At 41.8% G+C, this 23,101-nt stretch overlaps 4 protein-coding genes across 11 annotated transcripts; 3 read left to right on the top strand and 1 right to left on the bottom strand.

Moving 5' to 3' along the window:
- Positions 1-108: 108 nt before the first annotated feature.
- Positions 109-8,162, top strand: LOC135340360 (uncharacterized). 5 transcript variants are annotated; one of them, XR_010396320.1, is made up of 7 exons: positions 109-357; positions 1,004-3,026; positions 3,126-3,484; positions 4,412-5,233; positions 5,969-6,015; positions 6,204-6,807; positions 6,869-8,162. XR_010396320.1 is itself a non-coding variant. In XM_064536688.1 (4 exons), exons 1-4 carry the CDS (start codon positions 229-231, stop codon positions 4,811-4,813), a joined length of 2,913 nt encoding a protein of 970 aa, XP_064392758.1. In that variant the 5' UTR covers positions 109-228; the 3' UTR covers positions 4,814-5,599. The 5 variants fall into 5 exon arrangements, 1 of the variants encoding a protein (XP_064392758.1); XR_010396322.1 differs by having other exon boundaries at positions 4,412-5,227; positions 6,204-8,162; XR_010396319.1 differs by having other exon boundaries at positions 6,204-8,162.
- A 449-nt stretch (positions 8,163-8,611) lies between these two features.
- On the top strand, positions 8,612-15,751 carry LOC135340226 (GPI transamidase component PIG-S-like). Of its 2 annotated transcripts, none has more exons than XM_064536548.1 (18): positions 8,612-8,726; positions 8,957-9,113; positions 9,267-9,375; positions 9,575-9,631; positions 9,772-9,825; positions 12,223-12,384; positions 12,452-12,561; positions 12,662-12,701; positions 12,760-12,840; positions 13,004-13,071; positions 13,367-13,481; positions 13,741-13,997; positions 14,061-14,117; positions 14,180-14,308; positions 14,366-14,395; positions 14,779-14,851; positions 15,366-15,423; positions 15,526-15,751. In XM_064536548.1, exons 2-18 carry the CDS (start codon positions 8,958-8,960, stop codon positions 15,647-15,649), a joined length of 1,680 nt encoding a protein of 559 aa, XP_064392618.1. In that variant the 5' UTR covers positions 8,612-8,726; position 8,957; the 3' UTR covers positions 15,650-15,751. The 2 variants fall into 2 exon arrangements, with proteins under 2 accessions (XP_064392618.1, XP_064392617.1); XM_064536547.1 differs by having other exon boundaries at positions 8,716-8,781.
- Positions 9,841-12,118, bottom strand: LOC135340225 (uncharacterized). Its single transcript, XM_064536546.1, has one exon. It carries the CDS (start codon positions 11,961-11,963, stop codon positions 10,077-10,079), a length of 1,887 nt encoding a protein of 628 aa, XP_064392616.1. The 5' UTR covers positions 11,964-12,118; the 3' UTR covers positions 9,841-10,076.
- Positions 15,752-15,891: 140 nt separating the features above from the next.
- On the top strand, positions 15,892-23,067 carry LOC135340223 (uncharacterized). 3 transcript variants are annotated; one of them, XM_064536545.1, is made up of 15 exons: positions 15,892-16,362; positions 16,486-16,707; positions 16,919-17,010; positions 17,148-17,252; positions 17,423-17,536; positions 17,771-17,995; positions 18,338-18,556; positions 18,711-18,810; positions 18,932-19,142; positions 19,343-19,445; positions 20,644-20,697; positions 21,366-21,490; positions 21,758-21,977; positions 22,378-22,553; positions 22,650-23,067. In XM_064536545.1, exons 3-15 carry the CDS (start codon positions 16,995-16,997, stop codon positions 22,908-22,910), a joined length of 1,929 nt encoding a protein of 642 aa, XP_064392615.1. In that variant the 5' UTR covers positions 15,892-16,362; positions 16,486-16,707; positions 16,919-16,994; the 3' UTR covers positions 22,911-23,067. The 3 variants fall into 3 exon arrangements, with proteins under 3 accessions (XP_064392615.1, XP_064392613.1, XP_064392614.1); XM_064536543.1 differs by having other exon boundaries at positions 16,486-17,010; XM_064536544.1 differs by lacking the exon at positions 15,892-16,362 and having other exon boundaries at positions 16,369-17,010.
- Positions 23,068-23,101: the final 34 nt, after the last annotated feature.

Genomic DNA, 23,101 nt, shown 5'->3' with positions numbered 1-23,101 from the left:
GTCCGATAAATTAGAAGATATACGGTACTAGTAAATTTTATCACGTGCGAGTCTAGATGGGCGTGCCCCGTCCCCCAGCCATATATTTTTTTTTATGGCTGGGGACGGGCACGCCCATCTAGTGCAAGTCATGTTACTTTGTAATTGTGCACAGTGTTTGTGTTGTGTAGAAGTACGTAGTTAAGTTCGACACTCTTCTCTTCTTATGCACTCTTGGTTCTGTCAATAATGAGTGCTAGTGTATGTCTAGGGTACCAAGCCCCGTTATCTCCTATGCCTATTACTAGATCTAGATCTAGATCACTTTCTGATGTCCGGCCTGCTAGCACTGTAGAAGATCTGGAGGAAGACCTACGGGTACGTAATATTCTAATTTGCTAGTCTCATATTTTAGCTGCCCTCTAAAAGTTGGGCGGCCTAATCCCAAGTGTTTGTCATAGAGGGTGGTTTATTCATAGATAGTAGAGGGAATTCCCTCTACTATCTATGGTTTATTTATGAGACTATATTTTTGCACGGTTTCTGTCGCTGAATCTGTTGACAACTAGTTGTGTTTGGTGTCTGTGATACTGGACCTAACCCTATCAGCACATAATAGCCATACAACCTAGATCCAGTCGTGTTTTACTGCTGAGTCAGCAAAAACGAAAAGCAATTTGGCCTGAATTGTCATTAAAAGGTCATAATTAGTGAAAGTTCAAGTGATGTCCCACCTCCTCTGCATCTAAGGTATCCGGTAGCTAGGCCTTTAATTGCTCGCCCTGTGTGTTTTTGGGCATGTGTGCATGTAATTGTTATAATGATGCATACGTACACGTACCTATTCACAACTTCATGGTAAATAGTCCATAGGTACTAGGTAGCATTTCAATTTGTCAGAGCTTCATTTTTGTCCTACAATGAGCATAATTGAATTGAATTGAAATCAGTTTACTTTGGGTGGATAATAACATTATCGGAATTTTGGAAGTCTAATAATTATGCTTCCATTTTTCTTATCTAGAAACAACAAAAACGAAGGAGGATATTCGACGATGCTCTAAGAGATGGAATAGTGACTGTGAAAATAACTAATGCTCTAATTCAAGGAGAAGCTGGAGTTGGAAAAACTTGTATCAAGCGCATTCTTTGTAATCAGGGCTCTGCCAGCTCTAGAGATAGCACTCCTCTTGCCGATATTTCTGTTCATGTTAGAGATGTAACTGATGTCAAGGTCCATTCCCATAACAACAAATGGAAAGAAGTAAACGATGAAAAACTGCATGAAATTGTTGGAGCTATGATTTCGGGCGTAGTTCGTGAAATTCAGGCAAAAGATCCGACAGAGATAATAAATTCAGCTGACAAGCAACCAGCTAATAAAACACCTTCCACATTGCTACCACTGGCTCAACTTGAGTTACTGATTGCTGATCTTCGTGATAAAGTAGTGGATTCACATCATCCAAGATCACAAGATGCACGACAAATTCTAGGCTCCAACTGGATCTATTTTATCGACAGTGGTGGCCAGCCTCACTTTCACAATCTTCTACCTCATTTTTTACATGGTATTAGCATTGCTTTGTTTACTCTGAAGCTTTCAGAACAATTGGACTCTCATTCTATGGTTGAGTATTACGAAAACGGCAAACTGATTTCAACTCCATACCAATCACCTCTTACAACTATTGATACCCTCAAGTGTCTCGTTCGCTCAATGCAGTCTCATACTATCAATGGAGAAAAACCTACTCTTGTCATTGTAGGCACCTTTCGGGACGAAATCAATAAACGTTATGAAACTGTACAGGAAAAGAATGAGCGACTACTTAAAATTCTTTCACCAGAATTTACTGACCAGCTTGTTTTTTGTAACGAAACTGAGGATGAATTGATATTTGCTCTTAATGGAAAGGATCCAGGCCCTCATGAAGAAAGAATGGCCAAAATGATAAGATCTATCGTCGATGACTCTCCTTCTAAAGTAATCGAAATGCCGATTTGGTGGTACGTGCTGGAAATGTCACTAAAAGAAATGTCAAATCGTCTCAACAGGAAAGTATTGAGCATACAAGAGTGTCTGGAAGTCGCAAAGCAAATACATATCGAAGAAAATGCACTTGTGGAGGCTTTGAAATTCTTTCATGAACAACACATTTTTCACTACTATGTCGACATCTTGCCTAACGTTGTCTTCACTAGCTCTCAAGTTCTCCTGGACAAGCTGACAGAGTTGGTCAAGGAAGCATACGATAAAAGGATTAAATCAACAGCCACTGCTGGACGGGCTAAAGCTTCAAAAGGAAAATGGCAGAAATTTCGAGATAAAGGAATCATAACACTAGAGTTTGTTGAACATTTTTCTAAGCACTACGTAGAAGGATTGTTTTCTCCACCCGACCTCCTCAAAATATTCATGAATCTTCTCATTCTAACACCGTTTTCGTCAGAAATAGATGTCACATCACGTACGGCTCAATACTTCATGCCCTCACTTTTAGATATGCTAACACAAGACAAAATAATGGAATATCATGTTGAGTCTGTTTTAGTGAGTCCGTTGTTAATAAAATTCTCTAATGGTTGGCCACGTGCAGGAGTGTTTTGTTGCCTTCAAGTTTATCTAATTCATCAGTTGGGTTGGAAGTTTCTGCTGATTAGGGGAAAGCCGAAAGTAATTGCTCAGAATTGTGTACTGTTGTCTCCTCCAGGCAGTAGTTGCCGGGTTACTCTGATCGACTCTTTTTCGTATATTGAAGTACACGTGGAGGGAAGCAAAGATGTTTGTTCTGCGATGTGTCCGACAATTCAAAATCAAATTGTTTGTGGAATACATGCTTCTTGTAAAATACTTCGTTACATTGAGGAGCAGCCACAGTCAGCTTTCTTTTGTCCTTGTACACCGTATTCTGTGCAGGCCATGGATATTCCTCGTTTCCACGCTGCAGAACTACTCTTGAAAGAGGGCTATCTAAGATGCACTATTGATGAGACTTACACGTCGAGGGTCAAGTCTGAACAAATGATCTGGTTCCAAACTACAGGTGCGTGTAACTGACTTTTGCCTGATACTGTTTTCTATGCTGATATAGCCTATATCATACCAGTGCAACAATGTGTATTTATATCATGTTCTTATACAGCACCGGCTACTAGGGACACTGTAGGATCATCGGCTCAACCAGTGAGTGAAACTCTTCAAGGGCTAATCGACAAATATCAGCTCACTACTTCACAAGTCAACCATGAAATCCAGCAAGAAGACGTATCGTATTTGGCTGCCTGTTTCGACAATGTGGAGTATTATATGGACGTTCTGGGTTTGTCCTCCGGAGAACAAACTGATGTCATCCAAAAAGCAGATACTCACGCAGCCATGATCAAGTGCTTGAACATCTGGAAAAGAAAGAAGCTCCCTCAAGCGACATTCAGGGCCCTTCTGGAGATGTTAGTAAAACTGAAGAAAGGGACGATTGCTGTTCAAGTCTGTCAGTATATGAAGGTGAGTGTTGTGTGTGCCCCCCCTATAATTGTATGTCAAGCTATTTTTACTGGTGTTTGCTAACCTTACCAGCTTTATGACTTCCGCTGCCCATAGTGTTACTACTACGCAGTGAGTGTGTGTGTGAGTGCACTTTGTGTGTGTCTAGTTTCATGTATGTCAATGTGTCGAACTCATTGGGTCATTTGTTAGGTTTTGCAGAATCTTTGCACAATCAGCATTGTGGTTGAACATTCATAACAATATTGTGGTTGACCACAGATAACAGATAACATCTGTGTGGGTACTGGGTAATGTTGCCATTTTATGGGAAGCTAGCCTCCGCAAGCCTTTAAAGAGAGCCTCTACTGACTGTTCACGTAAAATGAATTGTTCCGTAAATTTACTGTAAAACAAAACATTTTATCGCTAGCACTATAGTCTCGTTCCAGTAAAGAATGGAAGGAGAAAAATTGGCCTGGGAAATATCCTGTACATGTACAGAATACAAATTAATAGTATTAAAATCATACACAGAGCTACAGCTAGCTAGCTAGCTTTTAGTCAAGGTTTGTTTCACCAAGGTTAGTGTTTGATGGGCGTGGTTTGTCCATCTAGGCTCAGCTTTCACTCTGTTCCAATGATGGTCACCCGCACTATTGCAGGCAGTCTTTTGTTAGCATCAGGCTAAGAGTAGCTATCAGCAGCTAGAAGAATCCTCAATCGAACTTCTATCTACTTCTTTCAGTTAATTTGTTGTGACATCATTGTTGTTATTCCTAGCCGGCAGGTGGTTAGCTCATTCGCAAGCAGTCAATACCAGGCCCTCTTCCTTCGAGGAAAGTGGGACGAGGCTAATGGGAAACATACATATACCATATTTACTATGGAAGACTCGCTCTTTGTTGAATTTATTACGTGTATTATCTGAACTTCATTCCACTCCAGGGAATTCCCGCTGCATCTGTTGGAGAGCAGCACACTGTTGAACAAGCAGCTCATGCCGCCACAAAGTTGGATGCCTTCCTATCAAGCAATGGATTGACATACGAAGACGCAAATAGAGAGTGCAGAGATCAACACATATTTGATATTTCACTGTATATGGAAAACTGGGAGCTGGTAGCAACGCGGCTGGGATTAACGGTAGATGAAATTGAATACATCAGACATAGCAGTCTAACTATAGGGATGATGAGATATGACAGTATTAAGAAATGGAAATCTAAGAATCTATTCAGTGGAACAGCTACGTATCGAGTTCTACTACAAGCTTTGTTGGATCGTGGCTGCAATGACCAAGCAAGCAAGTGTGCTCGCTACATACTCAAGGAATCACTACAACCCTAACCCTACAAAATATAATTAATAGTACTAATTGTGTGTTGTTTGTTTTTTGCTTGATGATCTTTTACCAGAAAATTATATTGATATAAGGAAAAGGGAAAGCTAGTGTAAAAGTAATAAAGCCTGTACTCAATTAGCCTCGATTCCAGGCCGCTTAAACAACAGCCTGGAATCGAGGCTAGTACTCAATAGGGGTTGTCCGGGTTGTCTAAGTTCACCGTGTTTGAAGCAGTGACGTCATTATAAACATTACATCATTACAAATAATCTTAGTTAAAAAACTGAAGGATTCAGCACCATGCATCATGAGAGATATAATATACAGTCTCGAGCTCTCATACAGGGCCAGTAGAGACTCAGAGGGATGCTTACGCCTAGCTGGAGGACCTTGCTCACTGGAGGAACTTGCTCACTTTTGTGAGGGTAGGACTAGTAATGTATTGATAACAGGTAGTCTTAGGCTAGCAGAGAGTGTGGTGTGGTGTCACTTAAAGTACTGAGTAGCCAGATAAAGTTTGATCCAGAGTCTATTTACTATTATTTGTTGTTATTATTATGTGTATGTGTGTGCACTTGACTAATGTGTACATTGTTTACTTAGTTAATTTGTACTGTAGCTATGGTTTCTGTGTTAAGTAGGTTAATTACTTCCTGTGGAGCAGAGCCTCCTTTTGTGTTAACAATAGATTCTTTGTTGTAAAGAGGCCATGTGTGTCTCTCTTGTTTTTGGTGCATGTATGATCTCTGTTTTGTCAGTTGTTACTTTTGTCTATCTTGTTTAATGTTAAACCCTTGTCAAATCTTGAGCTGACTCCGCCGCTTAGCTAGTTCTAGCACTCAACTCTGCCAACAATATTATAGTGTACAAGTAGTGTACAAGTGTACTAAGCGGGTAGTATTGCTACCCGGTATCCGTACCCAGCTTCAAGCCTGTATGGATAAATTGAAGGGCTCTTTTAGCCAAGTAAATATTAAATATGATTCTTTATAGGTCATTGTCGATAGTAAAACTCTGTCATTGGGGTTTGGAAGGCATTCTCTACATAGATTTTTCATTATAATGTCTTAAATGTCGTTCTTCGAACTTTTGTGATTTTGTGATTCTTTACTCACTAATTCTGCAGCTACCGTTTTATCTATTCTCTTACCCCTGTATAGGATGACCAGTGTGGCATTCTTCTGTTGGCAGTGAAACAAAATAGAGGGTACACGTTGTTACACACTGTCAGTTTCCATCAAACATTTTCTTGTCGCGAATCGTACACTTCAGTTACCGCTCAACTTTGTACTCGAAGTTGTATTTTTTGATTGTAATATGTGCATAGCATGTACGCGTATACCCTATTTCCTACTACCATTGACTAATATTCGTGTTTAATTTTTCTCTTTTTAGTATTATGACCAAACTGACAATTCAACTGCCGAGTTTCAGCAATGCATAATAGTGATATTATTCCGTTCCATCCGTCCACGATTCCAGAAGAGTCAGTGGGTGACTGTCATCTGTATCTGTGGAATTGTGCACTCAAAAACTAACTCCCCTCACCCCCTTTCAAATGTTCTGTTTGATGTATAGTGCTCATATTTTCTTGCTGCATTAATTGCACTTACTAGAAGCTTTTGATCTATACGTGTACCAAGTCTAACAGTGAATGGCCTTTTGCTTTGAGATGAGATGATAGGAGACTATCAAGGTCTTCAACCTATCCCTCAAGTCATAGTAGATTTAATTCCCCTAGGCCTTGTGCTTGTGCTATAATCCCTTTGTCCACTGCCCGGCTAGCCATGCATGCAGCTCGGTCTCAGATGCAGCATAGATAGTAGAGGAAGGGGATTGTGAACGAGATCACGTGAACTCAATTTCATGGACTGTCCGTGTTAGACGGAAGCATTAGCAGAATGGCCGGAAGTAGACAGGAAGTATATAGATCTGTGTTGCTGGGTATGGTTGCAGCCTCCTCTGTGGGCCCTCCTGCTAGTGAAGACATATCAAGGAAGTAGGGACTCTGAGCTATGTGTGTATGCAAGCTTTTAGTTTTGAAATTCTTTTTTTTGTAGGTTCTTTCTACTCTGGAAATGTGTCCATGCTCTACAATTATACAATATAAAATATCCATGACAACTCATCATCTATATAACATTATTATGAACTGCAGACAAGCCATGACATTGTAAAGATACACGTACATTATGAACGATATGAGTCAGAATGTGTTGTCAGAGTCCGGTCTTCTGCGTTTGGGTAACGGTTCGTGAACAATTTTTTGACAGAACTTACCTGATCAACTATATAATAAGTGTAGAAGAGTAATGCTTTCACAAATCTAATTAAACATTTAAGGCCAGGATTTTCATCACAAAAGTTCAGGGAATCGATGTATCTCAATCAAAATAGCACAGCACGCTGGTAACTTAGGTTGAAAGAACTGGAGTGATGAGGAGAGAGGGGGTGTAAGGGTATATTCAGAACGTACTGACAAATTCCAAATGAGCTGGCACTGAACACACGAGGTGACGATGACATCAACTCTTGGCAGCTTGACAATGGTGAGCACGTTCTTGACGGCAATTAGTTCAACACTGACTTGGCAACCAAGAAGTGGAGAGATTCAAGAGTTGCTGGTCGACTCAGGTAAAGGCTGATGAGAGCAGACGGGGGATGTCTACTGCTTCTTGCTTTTCTTTTGCTGAAAAAAACGCAATTTCTGACTTCCCATGCCCATTGTTTACAATCACACCTGTGTGGGAAAAGAGCAACATGACATTTTCACACTTTTTCATTGAGGAAAAATTCTTCTTTCGAGTTAGTACAGCTACTATGTAATAGCTATTCTCATAGAGTAAAGCTAAAAGAATCAGAAAATTCACACTAAAACTTTCAATTGTGAACAGTCAGATCAGGACACCCCACACAAAGAAGGCACCCCATTCGACTTATTTCACAACACTGGAGAACAACAAAAAGCTTACATATCAAAAAAAGGGGCTATCCTGTTAAAGCTCAAGTCAAGGAAACAGCCAATATGCTTACTAGCTTCTAAAAGTGTATCAGAAACTAGATTCTCCCCAAACAGTGCTAAAAACAGGTAAATGGTAAGTCATAGCTAACTTGTAGCTCAACAGGTATATCTTATTACTTAAAACGCTCAAAATATTGTTAGTATAGATTACTACTGACATTAAAGCTCTTAGATAGTCGTTTCTTACCTTTAGAACCGAGTAAAACTCTGAAAAGTCTTTAGCCCGCTCAAAATTAGTCAATTCGCGGTCTAACGCGGATAGACCTCAGCTCTCATGTATGATCTATAGCGCACGTGATCTCGTTCACAATCCCCTTCCTCTACTATCTATGGATGCAGAGTAGCTAGCTAATAATGGAGGGGTGGGGTCACATGAAGGAAGTGCATCAAACACTGTGAACTTGGACAAACCCGTACTCAATACAATACCGTATATCTTCTAATTTATCGGACAGCAAAAAATAATTATTTTGGAAATTGTCCGGGTATAATTGGAACAGACTTTTATAGAGCATGCGAAGTGTCCGGAATAATTAGAACAAGCAAGCAGCTGCATGCGAGCTAGCTAAGTTTAATAGAACAGGGTACCACTGAATAGTTGCACTAGCTATCTAAAACTAGCTACTCAAAGGCTATCTAACTGCAGCACTCTAAGTCTTACTTGCCGTCTTAGTTGGGCGTGGCCCTACGTTCGCGTCCAGGGTGGGGCCACGCCCAACTACTTGCCGTCTATGAACGGTAACTCACTTTTCAAGGTATTGTCCGGATATTTAGAACAAATGTAATATTAAAGTACTGGAGTGTCCGTATTAGAACAACGAAAATTGCCCAAAAGAGTGTCCGGGTAATTAGAAGTGTCCGATAAATTAGAAGATATACGGTACTAATTAATTAAGGTAGGTCTACAAGAATTAAGAGATGGTTGATGTGTGTGCTGGAGGCACCTTACAGGTGGCTTGTACTGTATGGAGTGTATATCATATGCTATTTCGATACTGAGATGCAGTACTGTTCTAAACCCTAATTGAGTGCACATTTAATTCTTTGATGTATAAAATCTGGATTTGGAGAAACAACCCTTACCCTGTTACCTCAACCCCCTCACTGTACACACACACACACACAGGATGGTTTCCACGGAGAGTTCGTCTCGGCAGTATTTCTCGGCACTAAGTGTGTTGGGGGTGGTGGTGTTGGTAGGTGTGCCCGTCTGGTGGAAGACGACCGAGGTGTACCGATGCCCCTTACCGTATGAGGAGATCGTGGGCCTCAGGGCTCAGCAGGTGTAATGCATCTGATAATGATATGTACACTCAGTAATCTGTATAATCATCCTCACCATCGCCATTGTATACATTTTATGATGCACACGATCACTTTCCTTTCCATTACTATAATCCTTCCTCCTATGTCACCTCCCCCCCTTAACGGTGCAGGTGCCCCCAGTGCGGGCCCTCACTGTGTGGGTTACCCAGCTGAGCAGCTCTGTGAGGGAACTGGATGATATGGTACAGCAAATGCAGAGGGAGCTTGTCGATGGATCAGGTGATTCAAAAGAGTTTTCCTAATGTTCATAGCGAAAAACTAACCTTAACTGCCCACGATTTAAAGTGCTGAATATTCACTCTCCATGGTATCCATGGTATATAATTATGCATCTCGATACCTGCTAAAGGTGTTGACTTTATTCTTTATTTGGAGAACACAGTAACATTTCATTTTCATGGCTGTCTGTATTCTGCAGTGTCTGCCAGTAATGTGAGGATAAGAACACACTACGTTGTGAAGCCTCGACAGCTAGGTGAGTGAGGTCTGTGCTCTTTACTATACGTACATGATTATACTTATATAACCTACATGTGCAATGTGTACAGTAGCTATTATAGTGTTGATTCTTCCTTGGGTCAATATTGACAATGGCTATTTTTACAACTTCCATAGGCTCCACTGACAAAGAGAAGCTAATGTCGGCTCTACAGTCCAACACAATGGAAGGTATACACTAGCCTGCTATTCATATAATAGTGTTTCATCCTATCACATTGGATTCAATGAGGAAATAGGGGAGCATCTTTATACATGTGTATATAGGTGTTTACCTTAACCTCCTGTATAAGATAAAGTCAGTTAATTCAATTTAGTTCGTGGAGTATCCAAACAATAAATTAGTACACAATTGTTCTTTGCATTCAACTATAATTCATATCAGCTAATTCTACTGAGTCATATTCTCACCAAGTAATCTATCACTGTTCATAATCGTACATATAGTTCTCCTCACCATCGCCATCGTCTTCTCCATCCTCTGTGTCCTCGAGAGTCTGTTGATCCTCTTCGTAGGGCTCGTCACAATCTTCGAAACGCTCATCACATTTGGACTCCTTTTGACGTTGTTTGGGACCCCTCGTTGGATCCTCTATCCTTTCCTTCTTGTAGCAAGGCTGCTCTTCTTCGGGGCTGTAGTATGGCCTGTCTGATGGTCTGGGTCTCCTGATTGGGCGCTCTGGTTGTGTTGTCGAAACTCTCTTGCAAGGCAGGTTGCTAGGAGAAGGTCGAGGGTTTGGTCTAACGTGATGCCGAACAATTGTCCTTTGAGGGTGTCTTGTATGCACAGGTTCTTCTAGTGGCCGCTCCCTATTAAGCTCTTTCGTTGGCCGTTTGCGCAGATGTGGTTTTAATCTCAGCACGGGGCCTCTTCTTGTAGCGGGTGTTTTAATCGGTTCTTGTTGTTTTTGTTTTCGTCTTGGAACAGGCACAACGTGTTGTTTCCTTCGAGGTAGTTGATGTTGTTTCGGACGTGGCTTCGTTATTTTTGATTTCTGGTGCTCTCTCCTTACGTGATAAATTGGTTCTTCTCTTGTTGTTTCTTCATCATCGTATTTAGAATTTTCTTTTTTGTTTTCATATTCTTTGTGTCTAATTTCCCTGTTTTGAGGCTCATTTTCGTAAGTATGATCTTTTGATATCTCTTCGTCATCAAACTCTGTCTCGTGATCATTACGTGTTTGTTCCGTTTGCTCTAATTCTTCGTCACGCTCTTCAGGTTGCTTCTTTAACAGCTTGTGCGGTGCCTCATTCTTTGGATGATGATATGATCGAGGGTATGGAAGAGATGGGAGGAGGAAAATGGGATGGTCGTGCATTCTTAATGACCGCTCTACTTTGTGTCGGTGTTGTACAGGAGGCTTGTGCCAAACGTGTGGTCCGTGGAAGGGCTTCTTTAATGGCGACACTTTTCTTACTGGCTTTTTTGGAGGGGTTCGAGGTTTCTGTACTGGATACAGGTGTTGTGGGAGGTGTGCTGGATGTGGAGGGGGTGAGGAACGTGGGAGGTGTGCCGGATGTGAGGAACGTGGGTGTTGTGGAAGGTGTGCCTGATGTGGAGGGGGTGATGGACGTGGGTGTTTTGGGAGGTGCGGAGACGTTTTGGGGGCATTACGATTATGTTGAGGGTGGTGTTTCACTGGATTTTGCTTTGGTTTCTTTACTACTGGAAACTTCTTTGTATGCGGTTTAGAAGGATGAGCTGGAACTGGCTTGTGTACAGGACGGTGTATCGGCAGTGGACGCTTTGTCTTTGGGGGTGCCGATTTCTGCTGTGGCTTCTTTAGTGAGCCTGGACGATGTATTGGCAATGGATGCTTGGCCTTTGGGGTTCCTAGTGGGGCTGGACGGTGTCGCACGTTGTTAGGTGGTGGAGGATGGTGTTGCTTTGGGGTACTCTTCACTGGTTGCTTAGAGACTGGTTTAGGGTGCCCACCTGTAGGGGGTTTCTTTGTCGGCTTCACTGGGGGTTTGTTTGGAGGTGGAGTGTTCTTCTTATGCCATTTCTCCTTCATATGCATCTTTGGCCAGTGCAATTTTGGAACACCGTGAACTTTTGGTGGCTTGGGGTGTGTAGACACAGGCTGCTTCTGTTGTCCATCTTTTGGTTTGTCTTGCATTCCATCTGGTTGCTTTCCATCTGGTTGCTTTTTCTCTTCGACACCTCTCTTGACTCTCTCTTCATTGGCTTCAACATTATTTGGGGAATCAGTCAAACTTTCATTGGGTGTAGGTTCATTACGGCTTTGTGCTGCCAGGCATAACGTGGCTGCACCGATTAGAATCACTATCACCAACTCAACTCTCATTGCTTAGCTCCTAGTTTGCAAGTCTAGTCAAGTTCTGTCAGCCAAGTTTATAAGTATGACTTTTATGTTTATGGTGTAATAGTAGACTAGAAAGGATGTTCCTTTGTGTGAGCCCATTTTCATTTACCTGTCTGCTGTAAAGGTGTTGACAGAAACAAAGGAACTAGGATACATTCTGAATAGACTCCCAGTGTGTTTGTAAGGTGTACAGTTTGACTTTGTACAGTATTTTAATGTCTGCTTCTTTATTTGTCTGTAGATTTCTCTGCAGAGGTTGCTAAGCTACTCCCCTCCCAACTGGGCCATTACACTCTGGTTCTGGTGGATTCGGGACTCGTTGAAAATCGACCAATTGGAAAAGAGCTCTCACATGGTTACGTCAGTCATTACCGCCATGCTCTTGTACTGAACAAAAACAAAGGTACATGTGCTTATACAGTACTGGTATGTGTACACATCAAATTGTCCACCCACCCCCACAAACACAGATTTCTCAGACTCTCTACCAACTGCATTGAAGATCGTGAGAGGTATCTATGGCGACCGGAAACAGCTGGAGAAAACGTTAAAAAGTACAGCAGGGCTACAGCAAGAGAGGGTAAGCTTGTACTATAAGCTCTCGTCTTGTTCATATTGAATCCATTGTTTTTGAGGTTCTTTCCATTCACTAGTAATGTTAGGAATTTTTATTCTTCTAGGTTGATCTAGAGAGCATGCGACAGCTCAGAGCAGCACAAGGTACGTGTAGTATAAGTTATACTGATGCATTATTTTATTTGCTCCACCCCCTCTACAGGCTACCAGATCTCGTTCACACTCTTGAACCCTAACCCCTCGGAAGTTGAGACCACTTGGAACATTGAAGAAGCCACACAGCGTAAGTGCCACTATGTGTACGTGTGTGTGTGAAAGATTGTCATTGAAATTGTACATTGATTTATGTGCCTAAAACCTATTAATTTTGTTGCTACACATGTACTAGTTGAATGCACCACAAAATCCCAAGTATTTGTTTCATTGAGTTAGTGTGTTTCTTACAGAAGTTCTAATGCCCTTTCTTGAGCACCCTGGAGTGGCCAGCCTTGGCAAGTACTCTATCAGCTCTCAGGTACCGTGTGATCTAGCCTCGATTCCAGGCCCTTGAGAAGAGGAGAGAGTTTTCTCCCTTTCCTCGCGGCCTGGAATGAAAGCTATCTTGTCTCTTATTTATCCTTACAAGTTACACTAAAATTAATAATCCGCATGCATGAGTACACAATCTTATACCAGTTGATGTACTACGTTGTAGCTTGTCTAGTTTTGCCTGGAGGCATATTCCATTGATAGCCCGTGTGTTTACAGTTTACATTGTACAGTACAAACTTGATTGCTTCACTGTGTGTGTGTGTGTTGTGTGCCTCCAGGTTTTCTACTACACTGACGTTAAGTTCAAGTCTCGCAAGAATAAGGCTGGTCTCGGCTACCACATCCTCTCCTCCCAACTGCCCCCCATGATCAGCAGCATCGAGTCAAAGCTAGGTGAGATTTGGTATTCTAAAGTCAATAGAACTTACTGACATCTCTTAAGCGTAGTAAAAGCTAGATCACATTACTGGCTCTCTACTTCAGCATTGTCACAACACCAAGCTATAATGCCGTTATGGTACTTTAAGTTTATATGCTGATGCTGCAAGGTCTTCTTTCCAACAGTCAACACACTCTATCTACAACCCCCCCCCCCCACACACACACACACACACATATACACACACACACACACACACACACACACATACAGGTTCCCTCGTCTCCCAGTTGCCTAGCCTCCATTTCCTCGTCTATATACCCAAACTCTCCGAGTCTCCCCTCTCGATACTCCCCTCCTCCAAGAGTGATCAACACACCGACACATTCCTCATACCCCAGTGGGGAGGTGTAGTCTTCTATAACCATGGCAATGTGACCTCTGACCCTGACATTGTGGATGTGAGGATGGAGAGAGTTATGCCTGTGTTTGTTAAACAGCTGAAACTGTTGCTAGGGATACCGTCAGAGGTGAGGGTAATAACTGTCACAAACGTAACAACAGCTGGTTATTTGGTTCAATTTTCACTACAGCTGCCACCTATTAGCGATGTGAAGCTGTCGAATGGACCACTGGGGATTACTGACTGGGTGCGTGTACATGTACACTGCTTGGATGGACTTGTGTGTTTATATCCTACTTTGAATTACAGCAAGCTGATCATGTGCTTATTGCTAAAATGGTCGAGAGTGTATCCATGGCATCAACGACTTTAATCTCATTGGTCAGTCTACTGGACAAAGTCAAGAACATGGTCATCAGTGATCACATTCAGGCCGAGGTAATCACTTAATTCCGTCCAATCATGCATCGTATCTAACAGACTCTTTATACACAGGTGGAATCTTCTCTTAACTCTATCAAGCAGGTAACAGCTAATTACTTTGAGTATCTGTGTCATGAATTCCGGTTGATACTTCATTATGCTCATTCAGCACATTATGTATACATCACAATTGTGCATACCGGTAATAATAGGTACACAGGGTTTCATCTAGTGGGGGCAGGGGTGAACCTCCTCCCCCAAAATGCTCAGCTTTCCCCCCAAAATTGTGTAGAATAATGACATCATCACATTGGTTAATGTCAACTAAGCCAAACATTTTACAGCATGCTTACGTGTGCCCAAATCTTTCCCCCTAAACTTTTTATCCTAGATGTAACCCTGGTACATGTAGTACTCTACTCTTGTTCATCATTATAGCTGAGACTGTGATAATTATTATATTGGTTGTTCCCATCATTGTCCAGTGTTACCAGATGTCGGCCGAGGGTGACCTGGACGCTGCCTACACACTGGCCAAGCAGGCAATGGACTCTGCAGGTGACCTCACTCTCGCTAGAATGCTAAGAGGGTAGATGCATGCTAAGTTTAGCCACAACAGAATTCATGTACACTGTTAGTTCAAACTTTATACTGTAATGAGACCTCTATAAGCGTACACTGTTTTAGCTGTAGAAACTATCCTGTTTATTGAGGCAGGGGGGCCCGGGGAAAGGGGTGATATCCCCCCCCCTAGCTCCAATTTCCCCCCCTTTTTTGCATTCAGGTACTAGTTGTATGACTGAGTATCCATAGCTGGCAATTTTACATACTTTATAAAACAGGGTATTGAAATAACAGTTGGCCTAGCAAAATGTTCTAGTTACTTTTCTTATTTCCCCCCTCTACTTCAAATGACACCCTGTGAGGTGTATACTGCTATGTGCTCCTACTGGACTTAGGGTCCTGACTATGAGAGTTTTCCTGGTTTGAGGGAGTCCACTTTTAGGGGTTCCACTGCATTCGTATTTACTTGTGAGTACATTTCATGCTGTGTGTTGTTGTCTACTTGCAGAGACGGCATTCTTTGATCCCTCTATACTAGAGCTACTCTACTTCCCAGATGATCAAAAGTAAGTCCACATCCATGCACTCACTTCCACACCCACCCACCCCACAAACTCACACACCCACGCACTCACCCCACTCCCACACACCACTCACACCCCACACAGGTTCGCCATATACATTCCCCTCTTCCTGCCCATCAGTGTGCCCATTCTCTTCAGCTCTATCGCTGCTATCAAGTGGCTCAAGACGCTCAGAACTAACAGTGCTCAAAAATTAAAATCAGACTAGTCCTGTATACGTATCTAACTTTGGCATGTAGCAAGATGTCACTCGCGTGATTACAGAGATGTTTGTATCTTAGCAGACAAAGCCACAGCTTTTCCACCTTTAGTATTTGAGGGGATGTGCCAGCCCACAATGTACTGGTCGGTGGTGGTCAGTACTTAATCATCTCTACAAAAATGTGGCTTAGCTAGTTCACCACATTGAAGAATTTTGTGTCCCTTTCCATCGGGATTGAAAATAGCCACCATACACTTGGTCATTTTGGGCAGATCTCTAGTGTTTGCAGTTTGGCTTACATATATTATTAGGTGATGCTCGTTATTAGGTGATGCTCGCTATTTTGATCAAGATTTTAGTTCTGGTTCACACAATTCTATTCCTTAAAAAATTTAAATCGGTTTACACTAATTAATCAGCATACCTATTTACAAAAATCACATTGTTAAAGATGTGGTCATTTATATAATAATTACATTCATGTCATTTGTTACGTATATGCAGTGTTTACGAGTATCACATGTCATGGCTGCTGATATATAGATCTAGTTCCGTTTCGCCCACACACACACACGCTCTCTCATGATTGTGTAATAGCTGGAATTTGTGTGGGTGGGTGTATCTGATATTCTATTTAAGGGGGTAGCTGAGCCTCAATTTGCAGTAACTAAATTTAATACTACATAGATCGACAACAATGAAGACTCTGATTTTTTTCAGTGAGTTACACAGCTAGTATATTAATTATACGTACACGAAGAATTCTGCATGTGCAACTTAAATTTAGGCAAGCAGTATTTTGCATCATGATGAGAGATGTATAATTATGTTTTCGATTTCAGTTTTCCTGCTGGGTCTTGTCCTGGGTCAAGATGGGATGCCTAACACAGAGAGAACACGGGTAACCACCACAGGCATGGAAACCCGACCAACTTCTGTTTTCCCTGACGACGGCACGAGCCCGGAATGCGACCTGAGTGCTGAGGACAGAGAAGAGAATTTGAACTGCCCCTGTGATCTCGTGTTGGATGAGGGCTGCCCTGACTGCCCCGACAGCTGCTCCAGTAACTAAGGGCATATCTTGCTACCATATAACTATGTCCCAGTTATCTGTGCCTATACCAATTACATCACTAGCTGTAACATATCGAACCAACCAGTTCAACTTGAAGATTTCATACATTTAGAAATGATTTCCCATAAAGATTGCTACAAAGCCTGATCCCCTGTATATTAGTCGATTGCTCTGTTATAATAAATGTTCTCTCATGCAAGTGTGTGTCCAAGACTGTCATGTGACTTGTCCTGTGCTGATGGTTATGCAAAGGATGAAAATGACTGCCGGCTGTGCATGTGCCGAGGACGAGGTGCGTATCAGTTGACTAGCTATTGTACCACTATGCAACCATCAAATAATTGATGTACTATAGCAATTCATTACATTTTTAACTCTACCACCCCTCCCTCCACTTCATGGTTCATCGCCCGTTTATGTGCTCTGCAGATGATGATGATGACACAGTTGAAGAGCTGAGAGAAAGACTGCGCTGTCATCCTGACTGCATCAGGGAGAGCTTAGTCCGCTACGTCTGTGATGCACAGTGCAATGGTATAGTAACTCAAATTAGTACCAATTTTGTCTTGCAAATTTTGACCTGGTCTTCGATCTAATCATACATGTACTATGCCGTGTAAGTTTAAAAAATACTGACCAGTTAATGCACCGGCCTGTTTTGGCAGAAACTACATAATATGATTATTACTCTGTTTGTCCTATAGCCACTGCAGTCCACAGGGATAACTATGACGAGTGCAGGGTTGACAGTGATTGTGATGATGATACTGACAGCTGTGAGATTGCAAACATTGGGAACGTCCTCGTGTGTGATGGACGTGAGTTTTCTGCTAGCTAGCTAGCTATATCCCAGCAATGTACGTACGTACAATGTATGGGACGTTTCAAATACAATGCTGTATAATAATGATTATGTATATACATAAAGTCTGGTGATAATTATAGTACCCTGTCAGTATGTGTAATTTGGAACCAATTATTAGCACGATTTTTGGTCATGCATGCACGCATAATAATATTAAGCTGATGGCATGGCTCTGTTTGTTGTACAGTGCCAGATGTCGATGAAGAATGTTCCGACTATGACCCACGAGATGATGGTACTTACCGAAATGATGATGATGAGTTTGACGATGATGAAGACGAACGTCTTAGTCGCGGTTCCAACGAAGGATCGGATGACCGCTATCGAGCCAGCTATCTCAGTGAGAGTGTCAACGAGTGCAGAGCTGGTCTGACATGTGATGGAGCCACCAAGAGGTGTCAGACTGCAGATGGTCAGTGTTGAATAACAGACAATCAGTCGATGTGCATCTTATGTTATCCCTTGTTTTCATGTCTAGCTTATTATTAGGATTTCAGGTTGATTGGCAAAAGTTAAAAGCTGAAATGCACTCAACCACGACCACACACTGTGTGTTTCTTCCTACTAACGCAATTAGTGGTCGTGGTTGACTGCACTTTCAACTTTCAACTTCTGCCAACCAACCTGAAATCCTCTGTGTATATGCATGCACAACATCGATCTGCACTATTTAAGCTTTTAGACCTATCCTGTACAAATACATGTACTTTTCCACGAACTTTTTCTGGCTCTACAACTCTCTCCCACTCTGTAGGCCCGTGTACAAGAGCTGTGCGTGATAGGGGGATAACAGTGGATCGCTGTGACAACCAGGGTAACTATGACATCCGCCGATGTTTTGAACGTCAAGACAATAGTAGAACAAGATACTCATGTGTGTGCGTGCACCCCGACACTGGGACGGTTATGAACAGAACGAGGAAGGACGTAGAGAATGAACGTGATTTTGATCGAGCTGACTGCTTCAGATTGGGTAAGAGCTAGAGGCTATTCTCATTCAACACTTTCATGGCATAGCATGCGTATTTTCTGTTCAAACTCTTTGTACATTTTGTGACACAATCACATCAATGTACCAACTAAACTGTTAAATTGATATGCTTCTCAATGTACACCATCTCCTACAGTGTACAGGAATTGTTCGATCATGAGGGGGGAGAGAATGTATCAGGTATACCATAGAGACCGCGTCTTTATGACCACACCCAATGGCTGTCGTGTCTGCAGGTATGACTTTCCCATGATATAATGACATGTTTTAAGGTCATGTGAAAAGGGGCGATGCATGTGGATGCATGTCTAGAATGGCCGATATAATTATATACAAGGCTATAACATTTCTAATTAGATGTAATGACGGTACGGCTGAAAATTGTGAGGAGAGAGGATGTCGTGAGGAGATGGACAATAGAGACGAAGCCAGTTGTGATGCTTGCTCTTCAGTGCCAAGACAACTGGTGTGTGGCCCAGATGGTCTCAACTACCCGAGCAGGTGTGCGGCCATGCATTGTGGCGGATTCAATGCTGACGAGATTGCAAACCGACCTTGTTCTGCATTGGTGAGCAGCATTCATTTTAATAGCGATATTAAGATAATTTTTCTTAATTGTTATTGTAGAGATTCATGTAATGATCTAACTCGATCTGGTAGCTAGGGATAAACGTCTCAAAAAAGTGATACATTAATTGTTACTGTACAATTATTACAATTACCAGACCCCAGTATAGCTTTTCAACAATGTCTGTGCAATGTTTACAGGATGTGTGTGCCCTCTATCCTTGCCGTGCTGGCTTCAGCTGTTTGCGTACAGCTGGCGTGTCGTGCACTGGTCGCTGCGAACCAAACGAACTGAGGACCTGTGGTTAGTTGAGAGAATAATTATAGATCACACTATTGATAGCAACATCCTCACAGATTTAGGAAAAGTCATTGCCCATGGGAATTAGATTATAAGCAATATAAATATTGTATCTGTCCAGTTTTGGAGTTGTGTTGACAATAATTATGCCTCGAGGCGTAGCCGCACGAGGGATACGGTAAAGCTGACTGTGTGTGTGTCTGTCTGTGTGTGTGTGTGTGTATTCCAGCTATAACTGCTCAACGGTTACAATGCGACGAAAACTAACAGCTTTTATAGGCTTCTAGCCACGTTCTCTTGGATTTTGATTCGTGGATTAGCAAACTAAAGCTTCTTTCTCGAGTTATGGCTAGTTTGACTCACATTGAAGGCTGTTGCAGTCTCTTCAGAATCTTTCATAGCATCATCTGTCCGCACAAACTTTCTATTCAACATATGAGTTAGCCTTGCACTAAAGCGCTAGCTTTTTGTTAGCTACAATACTCAGAAAATATCTGTTAAAACAGCTAGCTAGCAGTACAGTAGCCATTTGTAAAATTGATCTCTTTGGACACACCCTTTAATTATTCCTGTGGATGTAATGCGCATGCGCGCTCATTCCCCATGTGTGAGAAAATAATATCCAAGATCCAGATCCAGATCCTCCTGGCAGAATCATCTTTGTCTTGAGGGCCTGGTAAGCCACAAAACACTACCATATAACAATATAGATAACAATATGCATGTACACAGGTCTTTTCTTCTTAGATATTATATACACTGAACTACAGATCCTGGAAGAATCAATTTTCTTCTTTCTTGATGTCCTGGTAAGCCACATAATACAAAAAATAATAACTTACAATAGATGCATGTAAATAAGTCTTTTCTTCTCAGTGACTTTATATAGATAAGCTAACTTTAATATAAAATTCATTATAGATAACACTCTAATACTTTTGAGCGAAAGCAAAAACATGGCGAGAGGCATTAGCACAGCGCCAGCTTGAACACTAGTTGTAGCATTACCACCCACCCATTGTGGAATTTTAATTATGTCCAGTTTTGGAAGTGTTAACATGTTATTACCACCCACTGATATAGCCTTATTCACTATAAGCTTATTCATAGTGGCTTATAGGTCTACCACAATTGTAGACCATAATTATACAATGAATTTATTATGTGCTCTGGGTTTTTCTATAATTTTTTCCCCCTATAGTGAACAGAACTGTTTTGCGGTGCTCAAGTGACACAGCTCTGGAGGGGGCTGATGGTAAGCACGACTGCATTGCATTGTAACCTCTACTTTATATACTTACATACAACCCTGCTGCACTCTGATTGTAAACTACATGTACATATACAATGTACAGTTCCAGCAACAAGTATAACTATTGCGTAAACGTGAAGTAGAGCCTCCAAATATGACAAGTTGGGGAGCAGTTGCGTATCAGTTATAAAACATATAATGCTAGGCATTGCCTGAGCTGGTGATTAACTGGTACAACACTCATGGCCATTATACTTGAAATATCTTGTGTAATATATACATTGTATGTAGCATTAATTAAACAAAATATAATGGTGCTAATAATTATCCTTTATATAGAGAGAGGTTGTCACATATCGTACTGGCGCATTATTAAGCGCATGCGCCTATACTTTCAAAGCAAGGCACTCTGCGCTTATAAGCGAATAACAACAAAGAAACTATACTATAGTGTACTGTAAGTAACGTAGGTCAGGAGTGCGCTTAAACCCAGGAGTTTCAACCAATCATTATAGCCAGCGCTTAACAACGAGGAAGCACTTGTATGCGATAATTATATATACACTTAATAACGCGCCAGTGCAGTATTGCATGGGACATAAAAGTTCCACTAGATACACACATAAATTATTTAATCAGAGTGGTGTAAACTGGTCTTTTTTGATGTGCAGTTGTGTGTGGTACTGATGGGATCTCCTACCGAAGTTTCTGTCACATGATTAAACTCGGTCCTCCCAACATCCGAGTCCGTCACGGGGGGCGCTGCGACAGAACAGACTGCACTGGCTCATCGATGGTCAGTCAACTTCATGTACTTTAGTTAGCCGTGTATATGCAATATTGGTCTTTACTTAAGCGATTGTCATAATAATAATTAACTCGCATGTTAAGTACATACAATCAATTTCTTTTGTAGGCACCCAATTTACAGTGTTTTTTTTACATGTGTGCACACTTTCAAACACTTTACACGCAATGCTGTATCAGATTCTGAGGTTTATTTAATTGTATGCATTGCCTTGAATTAGATTGTTATCTATCCCATGCATGTCCTGTACTCTAGGTTTGTGGGACAGACAGGGTGTCTTATGCCAATGATTGTGAGCTAAGGACCCTCACTGCTAATGCCCGTAAGGACCACGACGGAGAGTGCGAGAAAGACGATCAGGGTGGCATGACAGATGAGCAGCTGTGTGTGGAGACGAGGGTCAGCAGCCGATGTCCCGATACTTCAGGATGTGCCAATGTGGTCATGCCCAGAGAAGGTTGCTGTCCTATTTGTGGTGAGGACAACTGCAAAACCCTAGAGAAAACATAGTCAACCACTAGTGTATACAGTGAGACAACACCATCAATTATAGGCACAGCCACTAGTTTACACACTTGTTACAGCTTTAATAGAAAAGGGTTATATGTATAGCCAGAGGAGGTCCGACATGCGTGCACGAATGGCTATAAGTTCAGTGCATTAATGTCATTGTGGTCATGTGATAACGCCCAGGCCAAATACACTAGCACTTGTAGTGATTCGTGCACGCATGTCGAACCTTCTCTGATGCGTAGCTATACTCTTCTTAAGCTATACCCTATACCCTTAGCCATATTATTATAACCTTTCATAACTTTTGTTGGGACAAATCTGCCAATCTGAGTTCATTTAATTCCCACCCACACATATTGCAGGTGGTGTCACGACTGTGACTTTGGATAAGGCGGAACTAACGAAGAGAAAAAGTGTGAGTGCCGAACGTTTGGACGTCGATGGTATCATTTCAAAACTTCGAGAATATGACGTCATCCCTAACGAGGTGTTTGACAGGTGTCAGGTCCATGCTGCCATGACAACAACAACCAGTGAGGTACAGTACTTTTGTACAATAATTTTCATATTGCTTTGTGCAGAAATAATCACGAATTAGCAACTCTAAACAATGACCACCACCCCACCCACACAGGCCAATTTGGAGGTCAGCTTCAAGACCCGAGATCGCGATGGTACAGACGACTCCATGTTTTGCAGAATGCAAAGTGTGGAGCTGGCCGACACTCTTAGCCCCACCGACACAGCTATCATCCTCCCGGACATTACTAGCTATGCCACGGCAACGGTTGCCGAGCCCTTGATTGAAACATCTAGAGCTGCTCCTCTGACAGGCTCTCTACTACTCATTGTGCTAGCTTCTACCATCGTGCTGATTTGCACTCTCCTGTTTTAACTTCATTACCCATTATTTTCAGTATTAGCACCTTAATTATAGTGTGAACATGATTGAGCAGGACTCAAGCTGGCTATAGTGTTTACATCTGTATATTAATTGTTCTGCAACAATAATGTTTTGTTGTATTGTTAATATATATAATGCGTCCTACCAGTTTTTTGGCTCTATCTCTGTGATTATTAAATAAT

This window comes from Halichondria panicea, chromosome 8 (assembly GCF_963675165.1).
Source record: "Halichondria panicea chromosome 8, odHalPani1.1, whole genome shotgun sequence".
NCBI lineage: Eukaryota > Metazoa > Porifera > Demospongiae > Suberitida > Halichondriidae > Halichondria > Halichondria panicea.
This window is presented reverse-complemented; position numbering and strand designations above follow the sequence as displayed.

Excerpts from the sequence above, each read along its gene's own strand:
- LOC135340360 (XM_064536688.1), top strand. The coding sequence starts at position 229 with ATGAGTGCTAGTGTATGTCTAGGGTACCAAGCCCCGTTATCTCCTATG. Across the intron at positions 358-1,003 it reads ATCTGGAGGAAGACCTACGG|AAACAACAAAAACGAAGGAG; the intron begins GTACGTAATATT and ends TTTCTTATCTAG. Across the intron at positions 3,485-4,411 it reads AAGTCTGTCAGTATATGAAG|GGAATTCCCGCTGCATCTGT; the intron begins GTGAGTGTTGTG and ends ATTCCACTCCAG.
- LOC135340226 (XM_064536547.1), top strand. The coding sequence starts at position 8,756 with ATGTGTGTGCTGGAGGCACCTTACAG. Across the intron at positions 9,376-9,574 it reads GGAGCTTGTCGATGGATCAG|TGTCTGCCAGTAATGTGAGG; the intron begins GTGATTCAAAAG and ends TGTATTCTGCAG. Across the intron at positions 15,424-15,525 it reads TACTTCCCAGATGATCAAAA|GTTCGCCATATACATTCCCC; the intron begins GTAAGTCCACAT and ends CACCCCACACAG.
- LOC135340225 (XM_064536546.1), bottom strand. The coding sequence starts at position 11,963 with ATGAGAGTTGAGTTGGTGATAGTGATTCTAATCGGTGCAGCCACGTTA.
- LOC135340223 (XM_064536543.1), top strand. The coding sequence starts at position 16,902 with ATGTTCTCTCATGCAAGTGTGTGTCCAAGACTGTCATGTGACTTGTCC. Across the intron at positions 17,537-17,770 it reads CGTCCTCGTGTGTGATGGAC|TGCCAGATGTCGATGAAGAA; the intron begins GTGAGTTTTCTG and ends TTTGTTGTACAG. Across the intron at positions 21,491-21,757 it reads ACTGCACTGGCTCATCGATG|GTTTGTGGGACAGACAGGGT; the intron begins GTCAGTCAACTT and ends CCTGTACTCTAG.